The sequence below is a fragment of the Lissotriton vulgaris genome, chromosome 5, assembly GCF_964263255.1.
Source record: "Lissotriton vulgaris chromosome 5, aLisVul1.2, whole genome shotgun sequence".
In the NCBI taxonomy this organism is placed as follows: domain Eukaryota; kingdom Metazoa; phylum Chordata; class Amphibia; order Caudata; family Salamandridae; genus Lissotriton; species Lissotriton vulgaris.
Window position 1 is genome coordinate 1917866170 of NC_141693.1, and position 22244 is coordinate 1917888413.

General features: G+C 49.8%; 1 protein-coding gene across 1 annotated transcript in view; it reads left to right on the top strand.

Moving 5' to 3' along the window:
- LOC147717716 (E3 ubiquitin-protein ligase TRIM39-like) overlaps positions 1–16376 on the top strand; it is a 227488-nt gene extending 211112 nt beyond the window's left edge. Inside the window, exon 10 of the mRNA XM_086924502.1 lies at positions 15233–16376. Coding sequence (XP_086780628.1) covers positions 15233–15774 — 542 coding nt within the window. The 3' untranslated portion in view covers positions 15775–16376. The remainder of the gene's footprint in view (positions 1–15232) is intronic.
- The last annotated feature ends 5868 nt before the right edge of the window (positions 16377–22244 follow it).

Here is a 22244-nt window from a genome sequence, read left to right on the forward strand (position 1 = left end):
GGCACAGTTTCTTGGACTTCTTGAGGTCATCGTTGAACCATGAAGCCTTCTTGATGCCAAGTTTGTGTTGACGTTTTTTCAGTGGTGCTAAGGTGTCGGCGGTGTTGGATAACCAAAGGGTGAGGTTGGAGGCGGCTTCGTTGGCGTTAGAAGAGAGGGCTGGGGAGGTTTGAAGGAGCGATGTGGAGATCTGCTCCGTGGTGATTTTGTTCCAGTTTCTTTGTAGAGTTGGTTGGAGGTGGATGATGGGTTTCGGCTTGTTGTAGGTGAAGTGAACGCAGCTGTGGTCAGTCCAGAGGAGATCCGTAGTGTGGCTGAAGGAGACATGGTTGCTGGAGGTGAAGATGGGGTCGAGTGTGTGACCTGCGATGTGGGTGGGGGAAGTGACCAGTTGTTTAAGTCCGAGGTTGGCGAGGTTGTCCAAGAGGGTGGCGGTGTTGCGGTCGTTGATCTTTTCAAGGTGGAAGTTGAGGTCTCCCAGAAGGATGTAGTCTTTGGAGGGGAGCGCGTGTGGGGTGATGAAGTCCGTGATGTCTTCACTGAATTTTGCGCGGGGTCCTGGTGGCCTGTAGAGGAGGGTGCCTCGGAGTGTGGTTTTGGGGTCGATGTGGATCTGGAAGTGAAGGTGTTCGGAGTTAGCGAGGTTGGCGTCAGAGCTGGTTGAGATGCGGATTGATTTCTTATGGACGATAGCGATTCCTCCTCCTGTATGGTCGGTGCGGTCCTTGCGTGTGATCTTATAGTCATCAGGGATAGCGATGGCGATGTCAGGGGCGGAGGAAGCGTTCATCCATGTTTCCGTTAGGAAGGCGACGTCAGGAGAGATGGTGTCTAGTAGGTTCCAAAGGTCAATGGCGTGCCTGTGGACCGAGCGGGTGTTGAGAAGGATGCATTGTAGGTGGTTGGGGTCGGGAATCTGTGTTGTGGACGCAGCGGAGATGTTGTCGGTGCAGCTAAATTTGCAGGAGAGGCAGGAGAACGGTCCATGGGTGCGTCCAGGAGCGGCTTGGACGCAGTTGGGGGCGCGACCGGGGTTGAGGGCTAGGAGGGTGGCGGCATCGTAGGTAACGCGGGGGGGCTGGGCAGCGCGAGGGGCAGGGGGACTGGCGCTGGGCGCGGTCCAGGCGCGGACGGGCGTAGACGGGCTTACCTTTGGCGCACCTTCGGCGAGGCCGAAGCGCGTGGACGCTGCGCGTGGGGACATCTGACATAAATGGATAGTGGAGGGGGCGGAGCGTGGGAGGGGCCGCTGGGAGGCGGTCTCGGGGAGGTAGAGGTGGGCCAGGAGAGCTGACAACAACAACAAGATGGTGGCGGGCTGATTCAAAACGAAACCGGGGCACAGTCCGAGTCAAGCCTGAGCTATTATCATACAGTTACACACCACTGGTGGGTCCGGTCAAAAGCGCCAAGAAAACAAATGCCAGGCAGCACACATGCAAATGTAAACTCCAATTGCGTGCAGAAGCGCTACGACATCCAATATGTGCAGCAGGCAGCAGACAGTGAACACCGTCCTATGTCCACAGAGCATTTGCACTTATTGCAGCAGGAGGTACTCGTCATGCTGCAAAAAGGGGCAATCGAGCTCGTGCCGGTGGGGGAAGAAGGCACAGGAGTGTACTCCCTGTACTTCTTGATCCCGAAGAAGGACGGGTCCCTCAAGCCCATACTGGACCTCAGACCCCTAAACCAGTACATTCTATCAGAACACTTTCACATGCTAACACTGCAGCAGGTTCTTCCGTTGCTCAATCAGGGAGACTTCCTCGCAACCTTAGATCTCAAAGATGCATATTTTCACATTCCTCTACACCGTCGCACAGAAAATATCTCAGGTTCACCATTCAGAATCAACATTATCAGTTCAAGGTCCTTCCTTTCGGAGTGACCACAGCACCCAGGGTGTTCACGAAATGCCTGGCGACGGTGGCTGCACACCTCAGAAGGTAGCACGTTCACGTCTACCCTTATCTGGACGACTGGCTTGTCCAAGCAAAGTCGGCCCAGCAGTGTGCCGCCCACATGTCCCACACCATTCGCCTTCTTCACGATCTGGGATTCTCTCTGAATTACCCAAAGTCGCACCTTCAGCCGGCACATGTGCGGCAGTACCTGGGCACGACCATAGATACTCTGGCAGCCACGGCTCAGCCCAATTCTGTGAGGATCAACAGCATTCAGTCGCTGATCCTGAAGTTGAGACTGCAACACTCGCTTCCAGCAAGAGTGTTCATGCAGTTGATAGGCATGATGGCCTCCTGCATCTTCATAGTCCCGCACGCGAGACTACATATGCTTCCTCTTCAAGAGTGCTTGGCGCACCCAGTGGACTCAGGCTCAGGGACAGTTAAACGACCTAGTGTTGGTGACCGGTCGGGCATACAACTCTCTGCATTGGTGGAATCCACACAACCTTTGCAAGGGTCGACCGTTCCGGGAGCCTGTGCCACAAATTATCCTGACGACGGACGCATCTCTCCAGGGATGGGGAGCTCATGTACTCCACTACACAGTGCAGGGACTATGGATAACGCAGCAACAGAGGATGCACATCAACTACCTAGAGCTGATGGCAATCTTCATGGCAATGAAGGCGTTCAAGGTACATCTGTGCAACAAAGTTGTGTTGATCCGGACGGACAACATGACAGCCATGTACTATATTCAAAAGCAGGGAGGTACACACTCTCCACAGTTGTCTGATCTGGCTCAGAGCATGTGGAAGTGGCAATTCAGAGGAACATCTTCCTCATGGCGGAACACCTCCCGGGCAAGGACAATCAGATGGCGGATCTGCTCAGCAGGTACAGCCACCAGATGCACGAGTGGGAGTTACACCCATCAGTACTCCGCCCGTACTTCCAGCAGTGGGGTCATCCAGAGATAGACCTGTTCGCCACACAAGAGAATGCAAAATGCCAAAGCTTCGCCGCCAGGTTCCCACACCCACAGTCGCAGGGCAATGCGATATGGATGAACTGGTCAGGCAGATTTGCGTACGCTTTTCCCCCAGCACCTCTAATACCGCTGGTGGCACGCAAGCTGAACACTCGATGACGCTCATCCTGGTTGCTCCAACGTGGGCACGCCAACCATGGTACACCACGTTTCTAGAACTATCCGTGGTGCCGCATCAAAGGCTGTACCTCACACCCAGCCTTTTGACGCAGAGCCATGGCGACATTCAGCACCCAGATCCGCAACAGCTGAACCTGGCGATCTGGCTCCTGAGGTCTTAGAAATTGGCTACCTTAACTTGCCTCCCGACTGCATGGATATCATACGGGAAGCAAGGAAGCCCACCACTAGAGCTTGCTATGCGGCAAAATGGAAGCGGTTTGTCATTTACTGTGCTGAACACAACATCAACCCGCTGGATGCATCTACTCACGACATCATTTGTTATTTGTTACATCTTTACAAATGCAATCTAGCATATACTTCCATTCGGATACACCTCTCCGCCATAGCGGCTTATCTCCAAAACAGGCGGCATCTCTCAGTTTTCAGAGTGCCTGCCATTAAGGCTTTTCTAGAGGGACTGAAACGGGTCATTCCTCCCAGGACCCCGCCAGCTCCGGTATGGAACCTTAATGTGGTCCTCACAAGGCTGATGGGCCCACCTTTCGAGCCTCTGCATTCATGCGAGGTTCAGTTCTTAACATGGAAAGTGGCATTCCTTATAGCCATTACGTCCCTGCGGCGTGTTAGTGAGCTCCAGGCGCTCACCGTACAAGAGCCATTCATACAGGTTCACTCCAACAGGGTGGTGCTGCGCACTAACCCTACATTTCTTCCTAAAGTGGTTTCACAGTTCCATGTCAATCAGACTATTGAACTGCCTGTGTTCTTTCAAAACCCCGAGACAGTGGCAGAAAGAATGCTCCACACTCTCGACGTCAAACGTGCTTTGATGTACTAAATCGATAGGACCAAGAGTTTAGGAAGACTACACAACTCTTTGTTGAGTTTTCAGCCCAACACAAAGGCAACCCCATTTCCAAAGCAGGTATAGCCAGGTGGATCATTAAGTGTATTCAAATTTGCTATCAAAAGGCTAAGCGCACTTTAACAGTCCCCCCCCAGAGCCCACTCCACTCGCAAGCTGGGGGCCTCCATGGCTTTCCTTGGTAATATCCCTTTGGAAGACATTTGTGGAGCAGCCACATTAGTTACCACACACACATTTACTAAACACTACTGTGTAGATGTGCACTCCAAGCAGCAGGCAGCTGTAGGGCAGGCTGTTCTAAAGACACTTTTTCAGACATCTGCAGCTGGCACAGGCGGCCGCCGTTAATGGAGGGACTGCTATGTATTCTATGCTACAGATATGAATTCAGCAGCCCACATGCCTCGAACTGAATATGCTACTTACCAGTATGCATCTGTTCTTGGCATGTAGGGCTGCTGACATTCATATCGCTTGCCCTCCTCCCCGGCGCCTGTAGCGGCTGCAGAATTCACACTTACTCTTAGCATGGTCATCGCTCACACTGTTACACTCCATCTTCGCCACAATGGCTAAAAACAATCTGGGGATGGAGTCGATGCCCATGCGCACTGTAGTCCGAGGGAGGAGCCACCTATCTCGTGATACTTCGAAGACTCTTCCAGGACAACAATGTGCAATTATCCGGACCCAACACTAGGCGGTGATCTATGCTACAGATATGAATGTCAGCAGCCCTACATGCCAAGAACAGATGCATACTGGTAAGTAGCATATTCATTACTCGCTGTTGGGATACTGATCCATGCTTATTCTTGCTTTCAGATTCCTTTCTATGCGCAGCCTTAGTTGCACACGGCCACAGGGAATTGTGAACCTGTTGTATACACGCTTGGTATTGATTGTACCCTACCTACTCAGAGGGGGTAAGAACGATTTATTTATTCATACATACCTATGGTTTTTCCCCCATGGTAAGATCAGTGCAACATCCTTATACTTTCCTAATTTACTCTTAGGGTACCACGGAGGCCCGCCATCTTATCTAGGGTTGCCCCACCCTGTCCTGAGGAAGACCCGCATGGCCAAGGACTAACTTACTTGCATGGCCGCAAGACGGGTCGAAACGTCGATGCCCCCCCTTTCATTTAGGACCTGGACCCTATATCCATATCCAAACGTGCCACATGTGAATCTTATTCCATGTGAAATTGTAATTAAGAAACGTAACTACTAAGATTGTGGCCAGGCCATCTAGGACGGTGATTTACAACCATTCCGCCGTTTCTTTTTACTCATATCTATTGTTTTCTTATGTCACTTCCATGATTCTTCTACCCTCACCACTGCACACCTGAGCACTCTCCTTTATGCACGTCCCCCCTTTGGAGCAACCTTTTACTTTTTGAATACCCCTTGCAGAATGGTTAATAAATTGCCTCACCAGTTGACATTAAAATAAATGCATGGTGAAATAGAATTTTTGTATGTTGCATTTTACTGATCTTTGGTTTGTTTTGAGTAAAATTATTGAGTATCATGAGCAGACTGAATGTTCGTTAACATGCTCCGAAATAATGTATTGACTGCTTTAAGCTAACTGATTCAATTCTTCCCTTAAGAAACCGGTCAAGGACCATTGTTTTTTGCACCTTGAATGAGGCAGAGGGCCGGCTACCGGCTAGGAAGATTGGAGGAGGCGGTGGCGCCCGCCCAACATCCTACACTGGTGAGACACCACCTGGCACGTGGAAGGGTGTGGAAGGAGCCCGACTGAAGACGTGGTGGTGAGGGGGCTCCCCCCCTGTACCACAACTAACTCTGCTGCGACTGGTAGGGCCTACAATAGGGGCCCGAGACTGACGCAGCACCTCAGCTCGTTGCGCAGGAGGGTGAGTGCCTAATACTGAGATATTAAAGGCCCTGATGAGGGGAGACTTCGTGATTGACTGGTAGGTTGCCCCCACCTGCCTTTCCTGGATGGGCGAGAAAAGGAGGTGCGGAACGTTCTAGGAGTGGTGTGCCTGGACTCCCCCATGTGGCGAGGAATTGGATCGGGTGCCCTATCCTGAGCCCCCGTTGACTGCTGGCCGAGGTCTGGGCCCATGTGAGCGGGATCTCTCAACGGGGAGGAAGACGCCGTACTTCTATCCCCCCGCCTGGCGCCTGAAGCTGTGATTCTGAGGACTGGGCCTGTTGTCGACTGGGGCCAGCGCCGAGGACTACATTGCAGGCCGCGTGGGCGCACTCCTTGCAGAGAGTCATCGTTGGGGGGATAGTGCACCGCAGGAGACAGCAATTGTTTTGTAGGGCGGAGGCCCAGTGATAACATACCCGCCCGGACGGAGGGAACTGTGCTGGTGACGAGGGAGAGGTGGAGGACAGTGGAGGGCCGAGTGGGCATTGCTGCCCTTGGACATCGGTGAGTGCCATCATGAAGCCGAAAGGGGGACCGCCGGTGCAGGCGAACAAGTTGGACAAATATGCGGTCTCCAAATCGCCAGCTATAGATAAGGACAGTGCAGGAGGAAAGGCCGTGGCCTCTGAACCCTCTCTCAGTTCGATCATGGCGGCAATCCAGACGCTAGGAACGTCGCTGGAAACCAAAATAGATAAAATTTCCATTGAAGTTAATCTCCTCAGGGCTGACATGAACAAGACATCGGAACGAGTTAAGGTGGCAGAAGCGAACATTACTGACCTGCAATCAGCCACACAGGGCCTATAAGAAAGGGTCCAGCAGTTGGTCCATCAGCATCGTCAAATGGCTCTTAAACTTAAAGATCAGGAAGGGAGGGCCCACCTGAACAACATCCGCGTGGTGGGGGTCCCGGAGAGGGCGGAGGGGCCCAGTATGGACTTGTTCTTGGAGGACCTTATCCTGAATCACTTAAAGCCCAAGCGCCTCTCAGCCTTCTTTGCGGTTGAGAGGGCGCATAGGGCTCCTATCCTGCCACCGAAACCAGGTGCGCCCCCGAACTATTATTGCTAGTATACTTAACTACCGCGATTGAGATGCCATCCTACAAGCGACTCGCCAGCTTGGAGACCTACCGTTCGAGAATGCGGTAGTGCGTTTCTTCCCGGACTTCACCCTCAAGGTGCAACAGGAGAAACAAACTTTTGACACAGTGAAACGCACCCTGAAAAATTAAAGGGCATCAACGGAGGTTAATCCTGGTTCTTCAAGACTCTGGCTGAGGTACAGGCTTGGCTCCACGAGTCACGGTCATAGAAAGATGGCGGACGGAGAGCAGGGGAATGGAGTGAAGCCCGCGACCACTCGCCAGGTTCCTCTAGTTGTCGTAGCAGGTTGGACAGATGCAATCAATGCATCCGATGATCCAGATTCCTGAGCCTGGCAGACTCAGAGGCTATCGGATGAAAGAGGCTCCATCCAGACTGTGGGGTTTGAACTTTGGACGGCTGCACGGAACGTATATTTTGGGGGGGGGGGGGTGGGTGGAAGACTGTCCTGGTAAATGGGGTGCCATCTGATCCCCGAACCATATTGACTCACTTCAACTGCAGATCTTTTGGGTTCGGGCTGGAATGGGGCCTGACAGACATGTGGGTGGACGAGGCTCTGCAACCCCCTATTTCTTGTTACTTGTTTGGTGGGCGACAGGCGCTCTGCTAGTTGAGGATGTGGGTAGTTCTTAGCCACACAGTAGGGTTGCAGGGTGGGGGGGGTGGAGATTCTGGGTAGAGGGACTAGGGGGTGGATGTTTGTTCAGGGGTTTTCTTGTTTATTGCGACTGTATTTCTTGCTTTCCATTATCTGTAAGTGTAGACAGGCTGGTTGTGGGCAGCGAGGGTGGTGGGTGGGCGGGAGTAGGACGAGAATGCCTTCTATGAATAGCTACTGCCGTGGAATTTAAATAGTTTAGGGGACAAGATTAAACATACCATGGTCCTTATATACCTCCAGACACTCCCCAGACATAATGCTCCTTCAGGAGACACACCTAAAGGGTAACAAGTACTTGGCCTTAAATCGATTTGATTACACTCTGCTGGCCCAAGCTGGCTTTACCTCTAGCTCCAGAGGGGTGGCGATCCTGTCTAAGAGCTCCCTTCCTTTGATAGTGCGACAGACGTGGTGCGATCCCTTGGGTCGGTACGTGGCGCTGAGTGGGACGTGGGAGGGCTTCACCCTGAACATCAGATCTGTTTGTATTCCGCCACGAATGCATGGGAGGACATTTCCCGACCTCAGGAAGCTCTTGCTCGACATGCCATCTGGAATTCTGATTGGGGGGACAAGAATGAAGCAAAATCACAGGAGCTTGACAGGGACAACACATTGTCGAGAACCCAGGGCGCGCAACCATTGACAGCGTTTGTGACTGCGTTGGGGTTAGTGGACCTCTGGAGAGCATATAATCATGAGACACGGCAATACACCCACATTTCTGCAGCTCATGGCAGCGGCTCCCGCCTAGATTACATTTTTACGCATGCAACCTCGGCTGCTTTGTTTAGAGACAGCTGCCATAGGGCCAGAGGTATTTCTGACCATTCCCTGAGAGAGAATGGACGGTTCCCCCGTGTTTGGATCCCTACCTCTCCAGGGACCATGAGTTCCAAGATAGGTACCAAGAATGTATGGAGCAATACTTTACCGAGAATGTTGGGACCGTGCAGTCCCACTGTGTACTATGGGAGGCCTATAGGGCGGTGTCCAGGGATTTTGTCCAGCTGGAGGTGGGGGCCCTACGCAAGGAGAAGCGGGCACGATGCAATGACATACTCTTGCATCAGACAGACTGGGACTCAGGGTCTGAGGCGAGGTGGGTGCACGCACTCCGGCTTAAGCAGAAGGAACTTAGGGATTTGGGTGAGGACCAGGCGCGCGCTCATGCGATAGCGACGCAATGGCGTATATATGATCTGGGGGACAAAGCGAACAAGATGATTACATGGTTTGAGAGGAGGGACAAGAGTAGGAATATTGGTCTCTGATATTCAGTCTGCCGACTGCACAATCAGACAAGGGGGTGAGGAGATCGCCGAGGCCTTTGCTCAGTACTATGAGGGAATTTATCAGTCACAGACTGATAAGGACGAGAAGGAATGTACAGAGTTCCCCAAAGATATACGATTGCCGACATTGGGACAGGAAGAGCGGGAAACTATGGACTCAGACCTGACCGGCGAGGAAATTGTAGGGTCTATCAAGGATTTGCAGGCCGGTAAGGCGTTGTGCCCGAATGAGTTCCCAGCTGAGCCCTTCAAATGTGTGGCAAGTACGGTGGCCCCGTTCATGCTGCAGATGTTTAATGAAGCGCAAGCAACAGGACAACTGCAAGAAGACTTCCGTATGGCAACTATCGTCGCAATTCACAAACAGGATAAGCTACAGAAGAGATGCAGCTCCACCAGACCAATCTCTCTGCTTAACTTTGAGGCCAAGGTGCTTAAAAAGGTTCTGACCAATCGGCTGAGCCCTGTCATTCAATCCCTGATACACCCAGATCAGTCTGGTTTCATGCCCCATAGGAGCACCAGGCTGAATGTACGGCGCCTATATGGTGTAATGCCTGTGATGTCCCAACACCCGGACATGCCGGCAGCACTTTTGTCTCTCGACGCTCATATGGCATTCAACAGTGTAGAATGGGAGTATCTCTTTGCGGTCCTGACCAAGTTTGACTCTGGGCCGACCTTTCAGGCATGGGTCCAGCTTCTCTACACGGCACCGAGGGCGTGGGTCAGGGTGAATGGGACTATGTCCCGAGTATTTGGCCTTGGCAAAGGGACTAGACAGGGGAGTCCGCTGTCCCCGATCCTGTTTGCGCTTGTGCTTGAGCCACTGGCGTCGTGGGTGCGAAGTGACCCGACAATACAGGGGGCTGGGAGGAGCGCATCTCCCTATATGCGGACAATGTCGTGCTCTATGCACATCGCCCCAGACAAACGTTCCACAGGCTTATACATATTCTCAGAACCTTCTGGAATTACTCCGCCTATTGCGTCAATTGGGACAAGTCCCTGGTACTTGTAGTAGCGGGGGAGGCACCGGTGCTGACATCGGCTTGTGTAGACCTGACATTCAGGGACTCGTTCAAATACCTCTGCATATGGATTATGAAATACGACTCAGACTTTATGTGCCTGAACATCCATGCTCAACTGGACAGATTGAGAGAGGATACCAATGTCACAAATGGTGCGTGCAGTTTGGTTTAAGAAGATGGCCCTGCCACGATTGCTGTATGTGCTCCAGAATACTCCCTCCGTGGTTCAGGAGAGTTTCTTCCGGGCAGTGGAAGCAGAGCAGTGCACATTGCTGTGGGGGGGAGGCAACCCCAGAATCGTAAATTGCAACTAGGGGTTTACGAGGGAGGGTTGGCAGTACTGGACCTCAGGAAATATTAGTGGGTTACGCAACTGGTCAATATCAATAGGTGGGTCTTCTCCCCCACCGAAGAACCTGCATATCGGGTAGATCGTATGGCCATGGGAAAAGGCACCTACCCCGCTGCCCTATACAGGAAGAGAAGGGGCAACTCGGGTCTTCCAGCTCATATGGAGCAGTTGCTGGCGGCGTGGCGGAAGGCAACGAAGATGATGGGGTGGGAAGCTAGGCTCACGGAACAAACCTCACCGTGGGAAGGGGACTTTTTGTTGGAGAACGCGCTCCTGAAAGGCCTTAGTGGGTGCAGATCCATTGGGATAGATCTGCTGGGGGATGTTTGGAAACGGGAAGATGCTTGCTTTTTCGGCCATGGAGACGGAATATCAGATGGGCCAGGAAGAATTTTAAAAATAACTTGCGGGTCAGGCATGCCTTGCATTGCCATCTCAAAGAGGGGGAGCCGTTGCCGGAGTGTTCTCCGCTAGAAGATAGGCTCCTACTCAATCCCATGGTGGACAAGGCCATCTCACTTACATATAAAGTTAATTATTAACACGCCCGATCCGCTGGGACCGTTACGAGAGGCCTGTGAATCTGATGTTGAGCTCCTTGAAGATGATGACTGGGCGGAGGCCCTACAGAGCCCCAGAGAGATAGTGGTCAGGGCACGGTTTCTCCTGGTTCAGCTCCGGATTTTCCATCATTCCTATGTCCCTAGAACCGTGCAGCATCAAATCGGGTTTAGTGGGTCAGACAAGTGCATGAGGGGTTGCAATGAGACAGGGACGTTCTTTCACATCTTGTGGGCATGCCCATTGAGACAGAGGTATTGGGAAACCATTGTGCAGGTTATGTCTGAGGTGGTGAGCGCCGAGGTCCCGTTAGACACCATATGGTTTATCCTGGGAGTGACAGGGGAGGTAGTATGGCCCAAATGGGCTGCTTTTAGGCTGGCGCTGGCCGGGTGGTGGCCAAACGAAATGTAGCTAGACTGTGGGGGGCCGCAGAAGTTCTGTCGATAGAAGGTAGGAAAAGGGACCTTAATTGGTGTCAGCGAATTCAACATGTGGTGTACCAGAGCAGGCGGTGCCCACGTAAATGGGAAAAGGTCTGGGAGGCATGGACGGCTTTTAGGGGGGATTTATTAACTGATTGAAGGGTGTGGATTGTAGGGGTAACGGGGGGGAGGTAAGGGGGGGGGGGTCTATGGACTATTATTGGCCATGCGGTGTGGCATTTGCTGTATATTGTACTGTCACTACTCGGCTGACCCACTGCATTGTGTATTGTCTCCTTACATGGAAAGCTATATTTTGTTAATAAAAAAGATGTTTAAAAAAAATTTAATTTGCGTAACTGCACTGCTTAGAAGCACTAAATAACGAAATCACAAAATAATCATGTAAAATGAGTGCAGACAATCTCAAATTGCTGATATCCGTTGAGTAGAGACAATTCAATTAAAAATGAAATCTCATTGGATTCCTATTCATGAATGTTCTACAAATAGCAACAATAACACCCACCATTGCACGAAGGAGTCGTGTATCCTTTTCCAAGTCCAATCTTATTGAGTTCCATTAAAAGATACATGTCAGTCCAGCAAACTTAGGCTCAGAAGAATTTCCCGCATTTTGGATTAGAGTCATAAATTTTGACGGTCCCACTGAGGGTGAGATACATAAATCATCAAATAGTGATTGTTTACCGTCCAGTCCTGGTAAAGGAAGCATGGAGGTACTTGGTTTATGAAAATACGTATCCTCATGAAGTCCTTTTGGACTAAACGCGTTGGCTGGGCTGACATGTATCTTTAAAGAAAATCAAAAAAACTGAGATGAATTTTCTCTACTCAAAGGATATGAACGTTCTGACATTGTCTGCGCTCATTTTGCATTGTTGTTTTGGGACTGTGACAAATATGTCTTAACATATACATGAACAACCTCCCCACTGACATCAGAAAAACAAACGAACTGATGGTTTTTCGGAAAAAGGTTAAAACATGGCTCTTCCCAAAAATCTAACTTATTAGCTCTTTGACCACTGTCCTCTTCTGTTCTACAGGATTCTCAGCTATATGTACTCAGCGCCAGGATGCCCGTAGGGTTGCAGAGCGCTCTACAAATGCCATAAATAAATATAAAAATGCATATTAGCTGTTTCAAGACGTCCCAAATTGACTAAAATCTACCACTCCTCCTACTTTTATCTGAATCAGAGGGGAAATGAAAGAGTGTGCAGAAAAGTGTCACTTCCAATACCTTCTCACAAACATCATCTTTGGCTGCTTCACAGAACCTTCCCATCTAACTGGTTGCCTTTGAATGGGGTGGAACCAACATCATCTCAAATTCAAACCTTCAGCCGATCCCTTTCGGGGGATACTTGTGAAAGACAAAAGTTAACATCTGGACTCTCTCTGAATCGTTCCAGACTGAAGCTCAATTGAAAAATCATTCTGTAGACACAGAGTATCCTAATAATTGTGTCCAGTGTTGTGACTTCAATTCATACTGAAGCCCGGAAAGGTTGCATGGCCACCCTACAGAGTTATTTCTTATTTGGAATGAACCTGCTGGATGAGTTACCCTCTGACTTCTGACCCGATTACAGTAGTAAAACTCCTGCTACAGCAAGTTGATAATGCTTTCCATATATTTCAATGGTCGCTCGTGAATATTGGTCCTCTTAGATCTTGCTGCAGCTTTGGTGTGGTCAATCATAAGGCCCTACGTTGTCACTAAAAGATTCCTAATGTCTCATTAGTACTGTCTTGAGTTTTTCTGCCATTCTTGGATGAATCGCTCACAGCACATAATTTTGGAGCCTCTTTTTTGGTCTATGTTTCTCTCACAAAGTTTTTCATTTTTGACATTTCCTTGCATATCATACCATTAACTATATTTCAAGATTTCCTCACTCTCTTGAGCATTTCAGAAAATAAGCTCTGGATTGCTCTCAATCATCTCAAACTAAATCTACAAACAAATGTATTCTTGCACGTCTCTTACTCTTCTCACCTCGTTCAGCAAAGCTTCCTTTCCAAACATGCCCTCACTACCTCTCCAAAATGGATTGTAAACTCCACATTATTTTATGTATAAGTACCTTGCCTCATTCCTGCAAGAGATTATGGTAACTATGTCTGGATGAGTGATAATGGGAAATCCACTGTAGCAGGGATTCCGTTCTCCTACAGAACTGTGCATAGAGATTTGGAACCTCAGTGAATTAGGGTGTCCCAAAACTCACCTTCGCAGCCAAAATCCCCTTACCGAGCTAGCTACAGTGTCTCATTGGTCATAACAAACTCCCAATGTTTAGACAAACCAGAACATGATCTTAGAATACCTCAGGTCACGTGGAACACATGAACACTCTTTCGCTATATAATCATTTCAAACCAGAACGAGGAGTAAATGAGGACACCTGTGCATTTAAAATGTTTATTTACTAATGCAGTGTTCTCAAACGCAGTATCTTAAATAATACAAGCAAACATATTATAAGAAACAAAGTTATCAGCATAGTTACTAGTCCAAAGAACGCAAAAGGTGACATCATGCTAAAATGCTGAAATGAATACGGTTAACAACACCTAATTCTCACCCTCCCTATCTAGTATATTATATTATATCTAAGAAGGTCTCTTTGGGATTTAGCAGGGCGGGCCCATACCTCAAGATCTCAGTGGCAGAGGATCACATCATCTTCCACCAGCTCTCTGCATGTGAAGCACCATCAAGTGTCTTACGTGTGCTCTATGCAAAGCAATATAAAACGCGCCTAAAGCCAGATTTTGGCAGCAGCTGCATTTATGTTATGTCTAGGAAGGTGCGAAGATCAGACCTCACAACAACACTGTGTCGAGTTATCCTTGAAGGCTTCAGCACTCACTGTACAGACACAGTTTACCAAGCAAAGCTGATATCAGAGCAATAACATATTATTCTCGTGTAAATCACAACGCTCTTCTAGGTTGAAAGCTAAAACAACTATTATGTGTCGTGTGCAGAAGCAGCAAAAGGTAAAATGGCGTTTAAACATTTAATAAGCTCATGCTAACTTAACACGGTATATAGGCAAGCAGTAACTATATGACACCACCAAACACTGTTGGATAGCATTTCACACTCCCCGCATCATTTACAGATCGAGAGATGATTTTCCTGACGACATGGCCACGGCCTGCTCTACCACTGGGAAACCCCTGGTGGAGATGTCAGAAGGATTAGCTGGATCTTTCACACTCTACTCTCCCTAATGGGCAAATAAAGGTGATCGGCACATTTTTGTGCTTCCTGTGAATGGAAGGCTCTTGGCTGTGTGCCTGTATGTAAGATGCTGATACCGTGTGACACAAGGTGGCAATATGTAATTTGGAAGATCTGGAGTCAATAACGTCAGTGGGAGTGCTGTCCCTACATGCACATGTAAAGTGGCATCTGACAGCAAAAACAAAATGTTGGATGAAATGAGGAGTATTCAGCCATTCAGGGGTTCATCCGATATTTGTAAGATGGTTTTCTGATTCAATTTTTAAACATTTGGTGAAAGCCAGTAACTCAGTGCTCCTGTTCACAAATACCCTCAGCTCAGGGGGCGGTTCTTTCCGCCCCCTCTTGATTCAGATTATTACAACCTGTGAGCTATAATCACCTGCTACTTACAGCACTTACAGACTACAATACCAATACGGCACATGAAGTACCTTCTGATGATTATTATGCACCATTATGATTACTGCGATGAAACGGGGTGCAGCTAACATGGGGATGCCATCAGCCGAGGGTGGGGCATCAGGATTGAATGAAGCTCTCTTACGGCTGCTGGGACCAGCTGAGTATGAGTGATGTGTTTATTGTGGAAGGGTGGTTTCTAAGCTCTTATCTCTGCTTCTCTCTGTTTTGCAGCTGCGGTGACCCTGGATCCGGACACTGCGAATCCTTGGCTCGTCCTGTCCGACGCCGGAAGGAGCGTGAGGCTGGGACACAGAGCTCAGGGTCTGCCCGACACGCCCCAGAGATTCGATCCTGTCTTTGCTGTCCTGGGGAGAGAGAGGTTGAGCTCCGGGAGGCATTACTGGGAGGTGGGGGTGGTGGGCAAGACGGGCTGGGACCTGGGGGTGTGTGACGAGACTGTGAGCAGGAAGGGGGGGATCACACTAGCGCCTGAGAATGGATACTGGTCAGTCTGGCTCAGAGATGGTAAATATGAAGCTAACACCTCCCCTCCCACCCTCCTGACCCCCCGTGCTCCCCCCAGGGCTGTGGGTCTCTTCCTGGACTATGAGGCGGGCAGGCTCTCAGTGTACAATGTGGATGACCGGTCTCTGCTCTTCACCTTCTCCGGGGCCTCCTTCCCCCGCACCCTGCGGCCTTACTTCCGTCCCCATCTCAATGATGGCGGGAGGAATGCAGGGGCGCTGCAGATTCTGCCGGTGACACAAGAGTGAGAGCAGCTCTCTGCAGCAGCGGTGGGTGAAAATGTATTTGGACACTCACTGCAACTCACCGTATGCAGGTCAATCAGCGCACTTGTAGCTGCAGCCCCTATCACCCCCCTCCCCCACCACCACATACTGAACAGCAGTGTAGTTTCTATATCCGCCTCTGCACTCCAAGCATCCACTAAAGGTGAAACCGGCAAAGGATTTGTTTCAGATCAGTGTGATGCTGGACCCGGTGTTGCCCCTTTGTAATTGAGCGTTTTGCTGAGCAATGGCCAGTAAGTGCAGAATATGGCTTCCTGCTGACACCCCCAGTGCCCCCCCTCCCCTCCCGGGATGCAGCTCTCTGCCCAGTCAGCGACACTGCTGGGAGTGAGCATGCAGCCCACATTTTTCAGGGCCTTGTTCAATGAAGCCTGCCCTCCATATTCCACTCCAGTATCAGGGAGCGTTGAAAAATAAACTTTTAACCCTATCATGTCAGTCTTTCTGATCTGGAAATTGTCTTGATACTGACCTGAACATCTCAATAGAATGGAACCAGTTGTGCCTTTGTTTCCTTTATCAGTTTTAATTCAAATAAAAAAACAATAGTTCTTCCATAAAAAACCGTGTCACTAGGGTTGGTGTCACCCCCTCACGACTTACCGCATGGACCTCCTTTGCTCCGAGTCCGCCAGTGGACACAGTTGGCAAATAACGGGACCATACAGAATCCTTAGTAACGTTTGTAAATTTAGACTCCACTGTGGTGGTGGCTATTAGAGCAGCTGCCATGGCGTAAGGTGGACCACACATCAGTTGCGTGTGTAGCGGTGTGTGCAGTTGGAGTAGAGGGCTTGGCGGGTGGCCATGCAGTGGGGAGCCAGAGTAGATGTCAGAGCATGGGGTGCGCTGAGCGCGGCCATCAGGCCCTGGCGTAGATCGGAGAGATTCCGGTGAGGACCGGTAGAGATGAGATTGGAGCGATGGGCCCCTCTTCTGGGACTGCTTTGCAGTCTGTTTTTGGGTCTGCCGAGAACTGGCGAGGGTTGTCCTGCCACGGACAGTGTCTGTGATCACCCACAGCCAGCCCTGAATAGAGCGAGTCTGAAAGCCCCAGAAGGCCTTAGTGTTGGGGGGCCTGGTGGGTGGCTGAGTTTGGCCTTTGCCCCACGTCTGTATGATTGCTGTAGTTGTGGTAAAAGCTAGAGCTGGATGGAGTCCCTCCTGTCGAGGTGCTGAGACTGGAGGCTCTGGCTGCTCTAAACTGCGATCGTGCCATGAGTCAGAAATGTACGGCGCTAGGTCGGCTCGATGTTCTGTCTGCGGTGCAGTCTCGAGTTGGTTGCATAGGGGTGTTACCTATGCTATGCCAGCATTGAAAGAAGTAAAGGTCCCTGGGCGAAGACCGAATAATGCTCCCGGAAACACACACCTTGAACGAATTTTCTAATTTGACCCCATTGCACTTACAAATTACGAGACAACAATTGTGCTTTTTACGAGCGATGCACTTCTGATATAAACTGAAACTGAGGCCCTGGAACTGGCTATATTTTACAGAGGAATACTAATCTCTCTAACATACACACATAAAAGAAAGACTATATGTGCAACAGTCTCCGAGGATGTCCCGCAGCAAAGCAAATGCTGTACAACTTTGATACTTTCACATTTTATGGGCGTCTGAAACAGTGTGAATCCAGCAGAGAGTGAAAGATTGTGTGCTTTTTTGGGAGACAACTTTTTTTAGTTGCAAAAGTGGCTTTTGAACAGTCAATATAAAACATTCTGTTGAATTATACTATCAACAGCAACTCTCTCTGACGACACAAAGAGCTGTGCCCAGCATACAGTAAATGAATAAATAGTATGATATGGGCCCCTACCGTAGTGTAGGGGTTCTGAAAATCACCGGCCCAGCAGCACTCCCCTGCCGAGACAGACTATCTCCACTCAGTCTAAGCGCGGTGGTGGTGGCGCGCGTCAGAGGAGCAGAGCACGGGGGCTGGCCCACGGCTGTCATTAGTAGCGCTATAAGATTGACGGCCCTGGGACCCACAAACTGGGTACACCGCTGCCGCGCATCGCACCATCACCACTATGCTGGTAGGTGGTGCGTGGGTGGCGTGCACTGGTGTCCCCCCCAGCTAAACACACAAGACGATGGACGGAATGTTGCACAATGGCAAAACATTCACCCCCAGTCACAGATCTGGGTTTAATCCATCTTTATTTTGCTCACCCAGCCACCCCAGTTCATACATGGCCATATGCAAATCAGTGTTGACCCTGTGCCTCATGGGAACAGTCCAGACCGAACTGCCAAGCCATGTCTTCCCTGAACCAAAATCCAGCATTCTAGGACCGGTTTCTGGCTATCAGCCGTCTTCAGCCAGGATAACTTGACTCCAGTGGCGCAGTGAGCATGGGACCCACGTCTGGGCATACCCTTCCCACATACGGTGAACAGCAAAACCCACAAGATGATGGACGGAATGTTGCACAACGGCAAAACATTCACCCCCAGTCACAGATCTGGGTTTAATCCATTGTTATTTTGCTCATCAAGCCACCCCAGTTCAGACATGGCCATATGCAAATCAGTCTTGACCATGTGCCTCATGGGAACAGACCAGACCGAACTGCCAAGCCATGTCTTCCCTGGACCGAAATCAAGCATCCTAGGACCTGTTTCTGGCTATCAGCCGTCTTCATCCAGGATAGCTTGACTCCAGTGGCGCAGTGAGCACATGACCCACGTCTGGGCATACCCTTCCCACATAGGGTGAACAGCAAAACACACAAGATGATGGACGGAATGTTGCACAATGGCAAAACATTCACCCCCAGTCACAGATCTGGGTGTAATCCATAGTTATTTTGCTCACCAAGCCAGCCCAGTTCAGACATGGCCATATGCAAATCAGTCTTGACCCTGTGCCTCATGGGAACAGTCCAGACCGAACTGCCAAGCCATGTCTTCCCTGGACCGAAATCAAGCATCCTAGGACGGGTTTCTGGCTATCAGCCGTCTTCATACAGGATAGCTTGACTCCAGTGGCGCAGTGAGCACGGGACCCACGTCTCGGTATACCCTTCCCACATATGGTGAACAGCAAAACACACAAGATGATGGACGGAATGTTGCACAATGGCAAAACATTCACCCCCAGTCACAGATCTGGGTTTAATCCATCGTTATCTTGCTCACCAAGCCACCCCAGTTCAGACATGACCATATGCAAATCAGTCTACGCCGCTGGTTAGGTTCCTCATGTTACATTATTTATTTATTTAGGATATTTGTTTAGCACAACGTTCACTCTCATGGGGTGTCTTGGCGCTGTGTAGATTCTTGCTGGCTCATTTTATGCACACACTGTTGAACTGTCTGGCACACCGCTGAAGCAGCTAGGTTTCTGTTCTGATAGTATGGCACAAGCATTAAGGTGTGCCTGCACTCCTATTACAGGAAGGTTTCAAATGGCGTCACACATCTAGTACGTCACCACGCACACTTCAATAGCCACATAATAAACCACAGAAATCGACTGTTTGTCAGACTGTTTTAAGCTTTGTGACCTGTACAGTCGAGGGTTTCCAAACTGTAGAAGTCTGACTTTAGTGGCCAGTACTGGCAGGGCCGGCGCTAGGCATGGGCAGCGTGGGCAGTGGCCCAGGGCCTCGCAGCCAGGGGGCCTCGCGCTTTCAAATGCTTCAGAGTTTGGAGGCCCAGGGGGCCCAGGAGGCCCAAGGGATTTAATCAATATCTGCCTGCCTTGGCCTAATCGCTGCATCTGCATGAGGATAGCAGCGATTAGACAGGTCATTCAAGAGCCCTCACCTGTGAAGTGCGCCCTGTCCCTGGTTGAATAAGAAGCAGGATAACCTGCAGGTCGCTAAAGGAAAGATAGAATGACGGCGCCTCACACTGAAAACAGCTCAGCTCATCCAGGACTAGGGAAAGGGAGCACAGAGAAAATGAAAGGGGTGCGAAATACGGAATCAAGTGAGATGGGGCGGGGGGAGCAGATAGGTGTGATAGCAGCCAGACAAGAGGTGCAGGAAGAGTAGCACAATCAGAATGTAAAATTGGCTGGACTAGGGCTTTCAGTGCTCTAGGTCCCTCGAGTCTTTACCTGGTGGTAAATTAAAATCGACATTCAAACAGGCCCCTAGCGGACCCTATATTCATGTCCTTTACTTTACCTACAAAAACAACGATCCTGTATCAGCACAATAATTGTATAACACAGTGGCCGGGTTGGACATTAGGGCAATCAGGCAGTGTGTAATGGTCCAATCTGCCAGGTTAGTATTTGACCTGTTTTTTGGGCTGTTTGTTTGCCTGCTTTATGGTCAGATGAACATGTTTTTAATGTTGATTTTCATGATATTAAAACAAACATTGCCTGCAGCAAAATCAAATTATGCAATCTCTCATACCTTACAAAAAACGTAAACAGCATGTCTTTACAAGTTAAAAACTGCCCTAATTTTGACACTTTTCTAGCTAACTAATTCACTAATGGGGGGCACTTCTATTTTTGTGCTGGGCCTATTTCCTGACCCTATGAGGTCACTTCCTGTCAGGTTAAATCTTATGCAAATTATAGGAGCCTCGCATGTTCCTATTCTGCCTGGGGCCCCATAAATCCTAGGACCGGTCCTGAGTACTGGTCTCGGGAGAAAGAAACGGCAATGGTGAATTATTGACAGGCTCGGCCTCTCGGAGTATTGAGCTTCAACCCACGCTGTGACAGGCAGTCACATGATGGTTATTTGAATACTGAATAGAGGCAAGAAGTGGAAAGGTATGGTGGGGCCAAGGCCTGCTTGGGTGCGCGTGACACTGATGGTAAGATGTTTATTTCCTTTTATTGAGGAGGGCTAGAGAGGCCCTGTTCCTTGTTAGAGGCCCTCAGTCAGCCAAGCCTCAGGCATCACGTGATGCAAAAGAGGAGGAGCCGAGGACAGGTACGGTACACCTGCCGAAGCATCCTTTGGACCAAGAGGATGTCGAAGTGCCGTCACAGTATGCAAAAATTACCGCCAACGTAAACTTGAGCTCTGCAGCGGGGTAGTGACCGCCATTTGCACGTATTACTGCCAGGGGCAATGTTTCTGTTGTCATATACCGCCAACTATGTGAATACAGTCAATACACCCAGAGTATCACAGATGTTAATGGATTGAACTGCAATACAAATACCGCCGAGGTTAACATCTACCGCCAACGGTATTCTCTCCGCCAGTTTTCTAATAATGCAGAGGCGTAATGGCAAGGAATTATGATTTTAACACGTTGTGTCTAAGGGCCCGTGTGTATCCTCACGTTATGTATAAGTCATTTAGCGGTATTTGTAGGGAGTTCCCGTTATTTAAGCATTTGTATCTGCATGGTGTTGTACCTGAATTGGGCGTTACGTGCACGGATTTTTAAAAGTAATTATGTTGTCTGCAAAGAGTTATTGCAGCAGGGGGTGTGTCAGACATGTCAGCGATACGTTGTGCTGGATGGGGCTGAAAGTAGGGAGAACCGAGAGGAAGGGGCGGTGGCGCGGCGGAGCTGGACGCTGGAGCCGGGAGAGGCAGACAAGGGAAGGGTGCTGCTGCTAAGAGGGAGGGGCGGAGGGACTCGCACTCCAAGAAGATGACAGAGCAGAGGTGGAGAGAGGTGGCAATGAGGCTGTGAACGAGCAGGGAGTGATGAGCACTGCACTGAGAGGGACGGACGGCGGAGGCTGAGGGGAGGAGAGAGCGGGCAGGGAGTGGAGACTGAAGCAGTGAGAAGAAGCGAGCAGGGTGGGACGGGGACTTTAACTATTGAGGAGGGAAGAGCAAGCGGCGAGGGTGCCAGGGAGGGCAGAAAAGAGGAGGTGGAAGAAATTCAGATGTAGGGTATGAGTAAGAGGCTAAAGCCTGAAAACCAGGCAGTGTTCTCATTCGTTATTGGCTGGGCACGAGAAGGGAACTTCCTCCTGATTATAAAGCAGAGACAGCGTAACCAGATTGGTGTCATCCATGTGACGTGTCACCCAGTGCGGTCTGCACCCCCAGCGCCCCCCGTTGGGCCCAGTAACGCACCCCCCTAGTGACGCTGCTGCGTTACTGGGCCCAACCGTGATGTTTTAGGCTTTTTACTCCTGATGTCCTGGAGCCCGACCTACTATGGATCCTGAGCAACTGGTAAAATACTCTTTCTGCACTTGACTCAGTAGTAGGTATGGTTGAGTAGTCCAAGGTCAGTGAATATAGGTCAGTGAACACGACTCAAAATTCAATGAGTGCACAGCAGTGTCAAAAGTCAATGTCCAGGCAAATACTTCTTTATATAATAAAAGGAAGTACTTTATTTCTATTATTTCATATATTGTTGTCTGGAGCACACCATATAAATTCAATGTCACATAAAATTACAATGACATTCAGATTTATTACAATATATCTTACAAATATTCCACATTAATTATACATACACAGCAACATTT